The 10,415-nt window shown below is 64.2% G+C and overlaps 1 protein-coding gene across 4 annotated transcripts; it reads left to right on the top strand.

Moving 5' to 3' along the window:
* The first annotated feature begins 193 nt into the window (after positions 1–193).
* Positions 194–5,067, top strand: REEP6 (receptor accessory protein 6). 4 transcript variants are annotated; one of them, XM_004778053.3, is made up of 6 exons: positions 194–409; positions 1,280–1,364; positions 3,248–3,341; positions 3,425–3,563; positions 3,755–3,923; positions 4,327–5,067. In XM_004778053.3, exons 1-6 carry the CDS (start codon positions 295–297, stop codon positions 5,036–5,038), a joined length of 1,314 nt encoding a protein of 437 aa, XP_004778110.1. In that variant the 5' UTR covers positions 194–294; the 3' UTR covers positions 5,039–5,067. The 4 variants fall into 4 exon arrangements, with proteins under 4 accessions (XP_004778110.1, XP_044943703.1, XP_044943695.1 ...); XM_045087768.1 differs by lacking the exon at positions 1,280–1,364 and adding an exon at positions 4,100–4,162 and having other exon boundaries at positions 4,327–4,505; XM_045087760.1 differs by lacking the exon at positions 1,280–1,364 and adding an exon at positions 4,100–4,162 and having other exon boundaries at positions 3,425–3,641; positions 4,327–4,505.
* Positions 5,068–10,415: the final 5,348 nt, after the last annotated feature.

Below are 10,415 nucleotides of genomic sequence, written 5' to 3'. Positions count from 1 at the left end.
GCACCCTCTGCCTGCGGGCCCCGCCCCCTTCTCCCGGAGTCGCGGCTGCGGCGGCCGCAGCCCGCCAGAGGGCCATGCGGCAGGGGAGACGGGGCAGGCCCCACCTCCTTTGTCCGCCCTGCCCTCCCATTGGCCAGAGCGGGGGGCAGGGGGCGGAGACCATCTCGGGGGCGGAGACCAGCCCGGGGGCGGAGCCGAGCTGCTCGCGCCTGGGGAAGGCGGCACGCGCGCTGCGGGGCCGGTGCGCGGGGCAGCGGTCGAGCTCGGGCTGCCAGCCCCGGGCCCGCCGGTGCCATGGACGGCCTGCGGCAGCGCTTCGAGCGCCTTCTGGAACAGAGGAACTTGGCCACCGAAGCGCTAGGGGCTCTCGAAGCCAAGACAGGTGTCGACAAGCGGTACTTGGCCGCGGGTGAGCCGTCCGGGGCGCTGGGGGCCGTTGCCCCATTTCACCATCGGGCACATCGAGGCCCTGGGGCACCTGGGTCCCGGACCTGACCCTTTCCGGCTGGCGCCTTCTGCGGGGTCGGGGTTCCGACGGCGCGGCGCACCCCACTGCCCCCGCAGGGAGACGGAGATCCTGGGGAGGGGTCGTGGACCCCTTCGCGTCTGCCTGCGACCTCTCCCCTGCCCCGCAGTGCGACCTCGAGCTAGTGTCACCCCCTCTCTCGGCCCCTGAATTACCTCCACTCCCATCCTCGGGTCTGGAGGCCGTTGCTGCCCCTTACCTGGTGGCCCTGGGTGACCGCCAGGCCAAAGTCCGGTTCTTCCAGTTGCTCTGTATGCCCCGGGGGAGGCGACCAGTGCCCTGGGAGTGTTGCCACAACCCCGGTCCCTCGTGGGGCCCAGCCTGGAAGCAAGTGTAGAGATCTTACCGTTTTCTCATTTTGTCCAGAAGGATGCTGCTCCAGGCCAGGAGGGAAGGGTCCCTCCCCTCCCTTCTCCCTCCATTGTTTTCCTGCCAGTACCCCCCCTTGGCCTGCCTCTCCCTCTCCTCCCCAACCGCTCCCGCCCACTGTGCGTGAATAGTTGAGCTGGGCTGTTTGACTGCGGTGGTGGAGTTGGAGAAATACTGGAGGGGGGACCCTAGAGACGAGGTCCGGCTGCTCCGGCCTGTAAGGGACCATCCTGGGATGGAGTAGCCTGGCTGATGGTCCAGCTTCTCCAGCCCAGTAAAGCCTCTTCCTTTCTTCCTCAGTGACCTTGGGTGGCCCCTGCAGGCTCCCGGACTGGCTAGCAAGCTCTCCTTAAGTGCCTTCCTCCCTCTTTTTCGGTGTTCCAGGCCCGTCAGTGCTTCCGCCTCTTCCAGGAAGCCCCCCTGGAATGGGCCACAGGGACACTTTGTCCAGACCTGACAGGGGGCTTGGGTGAGGACAGGGGTATATATTTTGAGCACCTTACGTGCACAGATCCGCGGGGGCCTCTTTCCTTCTGTTGCCCTCAGCGGGGGGGGGGGGGGGTGTTCCCGTGCCCGGCAGCCAGGGAAAGGGCCACATTTACTGCCCCAACCATTGTCCCCAACCACGTTGGCACAGCCAGGAACCTGACCCTGGGAGCAGGCCCTGACTTCTCTGCCGACTTTCCACACCCTTGGTACCCGTGGGCAGGAAATTTAGGTCATAGAGCACCGGGGAGGGGCCCGTGGGGAGGCTGGGAGTCACAGGGGGGAAACTGAGGCCGAGAGGGTTCAAGGCTTTGCCGGAGGCCGCCTCTGCCACCTGCCCAGTCCTGAGCATCCAGCCCTCCCTCACCGCCCCGCCCCCAAGCCCCATCTGTTGCTGAACTCTGGGGCTGTGCCCTCCCCCGTGTCCAAGGTCACCTGCCCATTGCTGAGGCTGCAGGAAAAGGGATGGAGGGGACAGGTGCCCTGGGAAAGCCGCTCCGCCCCACCCAGCCGTTTCCCTCACCCAGCCGCCCCACACGATCAATTCCCCAGCCCAGATCCCAAAGGAGGAAACCCAGAGGAGAGGCAGTGACCAGTGACTCCTCAACGAGGGAGGCTCCCCTCCCGCTCCTGACCCCAGGCCCTGGGGATAAAGACTAATGCAGGTGGAGGGAAGGCGGGGGGGGGGGGGGGGGGGGGGGACTCTGGCCTTTGGTACCCCAGTGGCCTCTGTCTCTGCAGATAACAGCCTGGGGGGGAGGGCAGGCTCTGTGCATGACCTTGGGCCTCACTTCCCAGCTTCCCATGTTGTTCTGGCTCACGAGCCACAGCAGGGAACTGCCGGGACCTGTCCCACGAAGCACTTAATAAGCGTGGTATGTGCCACCACCGCTTTCCGAGCAGGTCGCGCTCCTGGCCCTGCCGCTCCCCTAACAGTGTTTTCCCGAAGTTCTCATTTCTCATCTCTGGGAACGTGCTTGTGTGCCTAGAGGTGCCGCCCCCCTGTGGAATGGTATTTAGCTATCCCCATGGCAACCTTGGGAGTCAGGGCCATTACTGCCCCTTTGACAGCTGGAGGAACTGAGGCTCCAGGCGGCGAGACTTGCTTGGTGTCACGTGGTAGGTGGAAAAGCAGAGGGCTCTCCGGGGCCCGGGGCACTCTGCTGTGCTTAGCTGTCTCGTACTCAGAAAAGGGTCCTCACACGGGGCCCAGCTGTCCCCCTCAGGACACTGGGCGATGTCTGGGGACATGACATGGGTTCTCCTGGCACCGAAGGGGTGGGGCCAGGGATGTTGCTCAGACCCCCAATGCGCAGGACGCCCCCACAGAAGATGATCCCGCCCGGGTTGTCTGCAGGGGTGGAGACCAAAAGCTCTGTTGAGATCCGAGTTACAAATGTTGCCTTTCTCTGCTCCCTGGGGATCAGGCCTTACTGGCAGAGTGGCCTTTTTTTTAGGTTTTCGTCCCATTGCTATATTCGCATGCTTGGCCCTTGTGCCCACGGGTCCCGCAGGACCTGGAGTAAGCAGCTACACTGGCAGATGGTCACACTTTCATTCAACAAACATTTACTGGGCGGCCGTTCTACCTGTCAGGGCCAAGGTTCCCGCCTGCCCTTTGGGAGCATCACAGTCCGGAGGCTGGGGACAGACTGACCGGATAACTGGTTACAGACACAGAACATGGGGCTCAGGGCGTGGTGGGGGTCATCCGGGGGCTGCAGGGGCAGCAGACACATCCTGGAGGGGCCCCTGAGGCTTCTGGGGGCGTGGTTGTTGCTGACTGGGTCTGTGGGGCCAGGAGGCGGCTGGGGTCACCAGGGCCCAGCGCGGAGGTGCCGCCCACCCACACCCTCTCTTCCGCAGGAGCCGCCACTCTCCTAAGCCTGTATCTTCTCTTCGGCTTCGGGGCGTCTCTACTGTGCAATGTAATCGGCTTTGTGTACCCAGCATATGCTTCGTGAGTGCCTGCTGGCTGTCCGTGGCAGGGGAGGGGCGCATCTGGGGCTGTGGATGGCCCCTGACTCTGCCCACCTCCCCCAGAATCAAAGCAATCGAGAGCCCAAGCAAAGACGACGACACTGTGTGGCTCACCTACTGGGTGGTGTACGGCCTGTTCGGGCTGGCCGAGTTCTTCAGCGATCTACTCCTGTCCTGGTTCCCTTTCTACTACGCGGGCAAGGTGGGGGGCCCCGGACCCACCCAGGACTGTGCCGCCTCCTGGGGTGCGATGGGGAGACTCAGCCCCCCGTCTGAGGAAGTAGGCCCGACTGATGGGGGAGGTCCAGGCCCTTGCCCAAGGGGTGTCTGATGGGGGAGGTCCAGGCCCGTGCCCGAGGGTCACAGAGTGCAACGCTCGCCCTGTGCCCACAGTGCGCCTTCCTGTTGTTCTGCATGATTCCCGGGCCTTGGAACGGGGCGCACATGCTGTATCATCGCGCCATTCGTCCACTCTTTCTAAAGCATCACGAGGCCGTGGACAGCGTCGTGAGAGAGTTCAGCGGGCGAGCTCTGGACGTGGCAGCGGGAATAACCCGGGACGGTGTGTGCTCCCTGGCCGCGGGCTGTCCGTCTCTCCCGGCCCCGCCAGCCCGTGTCCCGGCCCCGCCTGCCCCTGCTCGTTCTCACTCTTGCCCTCCTCTGGCCCACCCTGACCGGCCTCCCTCCGGCTCCAGCCCCTCACTGTCAGCCTCTCTCTCATTCGCTTTCGGGAACCAGTGCTGCAGACCCTGGCCCGCGGCCGGGCTCTCGTCACCCCCACAGCTGCCCTGGGAGCTGACCGTACGTAGCCGCCACCCCCGGGACGCTGGGCCTGTCCATGTAGCTAGCTGGCCCCGTGGGGGATGGGGCGACGGCCTCCGTCCCTGCCGCCCCGGCCCCGCCCCCGCCCCGGGCCTGCAGGTGCAGCCCGGCCCGCCTCACCCCCGTGGCCCGTCTCTTCGCAGCCAAAGCAAGCGTGAGTCTGCTCCAGAAGGACAAGTGAAGGCCTCGCCTAGCGCGTCCACACAGCTGCCGGCTGGCGAGCTGGGGGGCACACGCCAGCCCAAGTCGTCCACGGATTCCTCGGCGCACTCCCGGGTAGGGCCGTCCACCAGCCCCTCGTCCGGGAGCAAGCCGGCCCCCTCACGCACCACCTTCGGCACGTCCCCGCGGCGCTCCCCGGCCAGCGCCTCCCGGCTGCCTGGCAAGTCCCGGGGCCAGCCGCGGTCACGGGCCGGCTCCTCCAGCCAGCGACCCCGGGCTGCCAGCCAGCAGCAGCCCCAGCCACCTGTCACCTCCTCGGGCCACCCCCAGACGGCCCCTGAGGCCTCAGGCTCCACCGTGCTGCGCCCCAGCCCCTCCTCCAGCCAGGCCCCCGCCGCCGTGCAGTCCCCCAGCAGCGCCACCGTCCCCACACAGCCCCCCACCAAAACCTCAGATGGGCCCGGGGACCCGGCCCCCGAGGCCTCCCAGTCCGGCGGACAGCAGGAGAAGGAGCCCTCGGCGCAGTCCAACGGCAGCAGCTCGGACACCGAGCTGCCCGTCTCCGGCCCATCTGAGTCCTCTCTGGAGCCCACCTCCGAGTCCAGCACGGAGGTCACCTGCCACTGGACCCACCCCGGGCCCCCGCTGCGGTGCCTGCAACACTGCTGGCGGCTGAGACACCTCGCCTGCTAGCGAGGGCTCAATAAAGCTCCCCGGACCGACCTGGTCTGGCCCTTGGTCCCGGCGCCGTGTGCGCCGTTGGGGTGGGTGAGGACCCCGGCCAGGGCTCTGCTCGCTTGAGGAACCGGAGGTGGGACAGCCTCGCCCACCCGCGTGTGGCCAAGGAGGCTCCCGGAGGACAGTGGGGAGAGGACGCGCGGACAAGCCCTCGCTCGGGGCGGGGAGCCGGGAGAAGCCAGTCGGGCTGGGGGTGCGCTCGGGGCAGACGAAGGAAGAGAATCGCCAAGCCCTTAGCCGCTGCGGGCACCTGGAGCCCCAGCCCACGGGACCTCATCCCATGGGAGCCAGTGTCCTTGCGCACCGGAGACTCCCCGCCCGCCTTCCCAGCCGGTTCCTGGGGGTGGCCGTGGCCATTCGTTCCAGCCTGTGCCCCCTGCAAGCGGTGTGGGGCCCAGGGCGGAGGAAGCCTTCGGTAATGGGGGGTGCTGGCGGTTGCCATCGAGTGGGTTCGTGGAAGTGGGGAGGTGGGGGACGGGTGTCACTGATGCCCACAGTTGGTCTCTGCTTTGACACCAGCATGGCCCTAGTCATAAAACCAGGCGGACACCCAAGGAGGGTGCCAAGCCCTCTGCAGACACAGAGGCGACAAGAGCAAACTCAGCCCAGCGGCCTGTTAGCAAGATACAACACCCCCTCTTTGGGGTCAGGTTCCTGGAGGCAGAGCCCGGAAGCTGCCCGGGGTGTGTGGGAGGAGCTGAGCTAGGAGGTGCTCTCAGCTGGGGGGGCAGGGCCTGGAGCGCGGGACCCGCAGGGGGCCCGTGGCTGGCCCCTGCCTCTGCCAGTCCCCAGAGGGTCTGTTGACCCTGGGGCACCTCCCATCGCCCAGAGACAAGTCCCTAGCCAGACATCTGCAGTCACAGCGAGGGAGGACCTGGGGCCCCACAGCGCCCCCCACGGCCTGCCCCTCCCACACAAGGGCTGCTTCTCCAAGACTCCGGGTGATCATGACTTCTTTTTTTAAAGATGTATTTCTTTGCTAGAGAGAGAGGTGGTGCATGAGCAGGGGAAGGGGCAGAGAGAGCGGGAGAGATGCTCAGGCAGACTCCCCGCTGAGTGCCACCCTGAGCCTGAGCCCAAATCAGGATTCCGACACTTAACGACCGAGCCCGCGGGCGCTCCCATCACAGCTTCCGGCCGAAACACACGGGGGAGCGTTAGCAGGGTGCTGGCAAGGCTGTAACTCTGTGGTTCTCAACCAGGAATAACCTCACCTCAGGGACACTGGACGGTGTTCGAAGACACTGTCGGTGTCCGTGCTGCCTCCCATGGTCCGTGGACACGTCATCCCTGTTCCTGCCAGAGCAGGCCCGGCTTGTCTGCGGCTGGTGGTGGCCCCTGTCCCCCTGCCTGTGTCCTCACCCTTCAGAATGCCAGTGAAGGAGGAGGGAGCACTGAGCGCTGCCAGTGGTCCACCAATGCATTAATTAGCTCAGTCAACAAATACTGAGCGCCCACTGTATGCCAGGCCCCGCTGCAACAGTCAACGGTACAGTAATGGCCCAAAGAGAAAAATCCCTGCTCCTGAGGATTCGGGGAAGTGACCCCAGTATGAAAAATATAGGAGTGTTGTGGGGGGGGGGGGAATACGGCGCAGAGTTGGGAGTTGGCGGCGGCCAAGGCATGAACAGTCCGAGAAAGACCCGTTTGCAGAAGTGGCATGAAGTTGAGTAGAGGCATGAAGGAGATAGGAAAGTCAGGTCAGAGGGCAAGGGTCTCATGAAAGCCAGGGCAAACCTGGTTGGGCAGAGAGAAAAGTACGTGCAAAGGTCCTGGGGCGCGACTCTGCCTGGCAGGTTAGAGGAAGAGGGCCGTGGGCGGTGCGGCTGGCGCTGAGTGAGTGAAGGGCAGAGGGGAGGTGAGTGGGTGAGGCCGACCTCGAAGATCCCTGGAAGGTGTTGTGAGGACTTTGCCTCTGCTCGGGGATGCAGGCTTTGCTGGGAGCGAGGGAGGGACTGAGCGTAATCATTTATGAGCCTCCCCTGCCTCCCGCCGCGAGCTGAGAGGTCCGCATGAGCGCGGGGCACAGGGATCTCGGAATCTGCTTCTCGCTGGCCCGGCTCTTTGAAGAACATGGTGTGGCCATAGTCCAGGGTGGGCGAAGGCGGCACCAGGCTCGCTCTGCACTGGCACTCACCCCTGCCGTCCAAGGGGCAGCAAAATAGGCTCTAGCTGTGTCCCCTCAAAGATTTTCCCAGGACCTCCAGGGACCAGCTCGCCAGGGAGCACAGGTGGGAGCACACCCCTGTCTTACCAGGTGGAACCAATGAGCTCTAGCCCCTCAGACCTGGTTTGTTTGTTTTTATAAGATTTTATTTATTTATTTGAGAGAAAGAGATGGCAGAGCAAGAGAGACACGAGTGTGGGGCCTCGAGTGTGGGGGAAGCAGGCTCCCCCACGGAGCCAGGGACTCGATCCCAGGACCCTGAGATCATGACCTGAGCCAAAGGCTCAACCGACTGCGCCACCCAGGCGCCCCGGTTTTGTTTTTAATTTCAACATGCGGAAGAGTGTAGCCAGCAACTGAGAGCTCTCGGGACAACACGGCCAGTCCCTCCCTGTCACTCGCCACCCCCCGGGGTGGCCCCATCCTGTGTTTACTTTGTCCTTGCATGGCACTTGCGTCGCTGTGTCCGTGTCCGGTGCGGCTCCGAGCCGCGGCTGTCAGATTCGCACCCCCGCCCCCGGCAGGAGTGAGCCGCACTTTCGTCCTGAGTGGTGAGGACAGTATTTCATTCAGTGTAGCTACACCATTCCTCTGTGGTTGGACTGCTTTCCCGTGTGTGGTTATTGTGATGAAAGCTGCTAGGAACATTCCAGAACCGGCCTTTGGGGACCGGAGCTCTTGTTTCCGGGGCACACACCTGTCGGAGATTGCAGGGTGAGCACTCCAGGGTCCTGCGGAGCCGGACGCAAATAACCCCGCACCGGGAGACTTCCAGCTAGAGATTCGTGCTCCCGCGTTCTGGAGGCCTGAGCCGGAGCAGAGGCTGGGTGGTTGCAGGTCCAGGCTCCCTCCAGAGGCTCCAGGGAAGGTCCTTCCACCTGTTCCGGTGCTGGGCGGTTCCAGGCATCTTTGCGCTCGTGGCCGTGTCCCTCCAGTGCCGCCTCCGTGGCCCGGCAGCGGTCTCCTCTGTCTGACAAGGACGCCTGTCACTGGGTTACCTGACAATCCAGGATGATCTCATCTTGAGACTCTTAACTGCTTCGGCAAAGACTTTTCTTTCCAAATAAGCTCCCGTTCACAGGTCTGGAGGCTAGGACTTGGATGGGGGTTCAGCCCGTCACGGGAGGACCCCTTCACCTGGAGCAGATGTGGCCAAGCTGGGCCCCCCCGGTGGCTATGCTGGTTCCCCGCATGGGCCGCATGAATCCCGGGAGACTGTGGGGTCCCCCAGGGACTCTCAGCAGCTGTTGGGGCCAAGTTCTAGTTCCAGGTCAGAAGGAAGGGAGAACGGGCCTGGGTAGGTGGGGATGCTGGCGGCAGAGAGTTAAGAAACAGTAAGAAACGCACGGGGACCCCGAAGCCAGCCTCCTGCAGGGCTGCGGGAGAACCCTTCGGGGGCACTGATCCGTGCTGCAGTTTTCAACCTTTTACTAATAGGATGTGTTCCAAACGTGCCTGATTTTTTAAAATGATTTTATTTATTTATTTGAGAGAGAGAGAGTGCCCATGAGAGGAGAGAGGTCAGCAGGAGAAGCAGACTCCCCGCCGAGCAGGGAGCCCGACGTGGGGCTCCGTCCCAGGACTCCAGGATCATGACCTGAGCCGAAGGCAGACACTTAACCAACCGAGCCACCCAGGCGCCCCCAAACATGCCTGATTTTGTTCTTTCTCCTTGACGAAACACGGCCTCTGTGGGAAGTGGGTTCAGAGAGTTCGCAGCTGTGAGCCACCAGGCCTCGGCCAGGGAAGCAGGCTGCAGGCCGACCTTCCGGACGCTGCCCCCGGGTCAGCTCTGCCGGACCCACCTGTGGCTTTAATCCCTGTGCAGGACTTGACTGCCCTTGGGAGGGACTTGACCGTCTTTAGAATTGCGAGGTTTCTGTCTTCTCCTTGTGGTGGTGTTGTTTCTAAAGCCGAAGAGCACATGCAGGAAGCAAGGCTTTGGTTGTGGGTGACCGTCCCTGGAAACAATGTTGCCGGGCCGGGGAGGGGGCAGTGAGGAGGGCCCCACAGGCCATCCCGTCTGCGCCCCACACTGGCCTTTCCTCAACCGCCGGGCCAGCTGGTCGGGGAGCTCGTGGCGGGGCTGCGCCGTGGACCCCGCTCCCCAGCACACCCGCAGGACAGCAGTGCAGCAGGGGGGCGGCTGCGGGCTGAGGGCGGAGGTGCTGGCTGGGGCGACAGGCAGAGGCACCCTGGGCGTGGGTGCCCTGTGAGGAGGCTGCGTGTGGGAGGAGGTGTTCCCGCGGAAGGCAAGCACCCAGGAGAGAAGCGGGTGCCGGTGGGCGGCGGGGGGGAGGCCCTTGGGGGCTGCAGGCAATTCCAGGAGCCTTGAATCCCGTCCTTTCCCGTCTTGCCACCAGGGGGCGCCCGGGCACCGCGCTGCCTCCCGAACTGTGCCCCACTTTTCTGTGGAGGGACTGGAGGGGCCCCCACCTTCAGCACCAGACCTGGCCCTGGTCTGTGCCGGGTTGCAGGGACCCAGGCGGAGCCCAAAGAGCATGGTACCCCTGCTCAGAGCTGCGAGGGGCTGGAAAGGTACGCTCAGATGGCGAAACCGAGGCCCAGAGAGAGGCCAGGTCTGGCCGCAGGTCACCTGCAAGGTCCGGGGGGCTGAACCTGAGACCTGCCCGTTGAGCAGCCCTTGTCCCAGAGGAAAACACAACCATGGACGGCACAGGAGTTGGACTGCCCCAAATGGCAACGTGGGAGCCGACCCAGCACAGGGGGAAGTTAAAAGGGGGCCCTTCCAGGGAGTCCCAAGGAGAAGGTTTGCTGAGTGACACCCCCCAGGTACCCACACATGAGCAAGGTCCACCCTCCTGGCCCCAGAAGAATATAGGAGTAGCAGATCTCCAGGAGGACACGTGAGGGTAGGGGACAGGCTGAGAGCTGTGACCTGCCTCCTCTCCTGGGGGGCGACCCTGGGTGGCACTGGAAGAGAGCACGGACCCCAAGGGGGCACGGGAGGGTGCACTGGACCGGGAGAAGGACGGGGCTGGGGTACACACAGGGACAGCGCAACTGTGGGTCTGGGTACGAGGACATCCTGGGGCGTCTGCGGCCCAGTATGCTTAACCAGGGTGCCTTGAAAAATTAAATTCAAACAAGCGGGATGGATAGTGGTGTTGCCTGAAAGGAACCCAGCCGGGGCCCCCGGCCGGC

The sequence above is a fragment of the Mustela putorius genome, unplaced genomic scaffold (genome assembly GCF_011764305.1).
Source record: "Mustela putorius furo isolate JIRA1106 unplaced genomic scaffold, ASM1176430v1.1 tig00000095_pilon_pilon_pilon, whole genome shotgun sequence".
Classification (NCBI taxonomy): Eukaryota; Metazoa; Chordata; class Mammalia; order Carnivora; family Mustelidae; genus Mustela; species Mustela putorius.
Note: the sequence above shows the minus strand (reverse complement) of the source record. Positions and strands in the feature narration are given on the sequence as shown.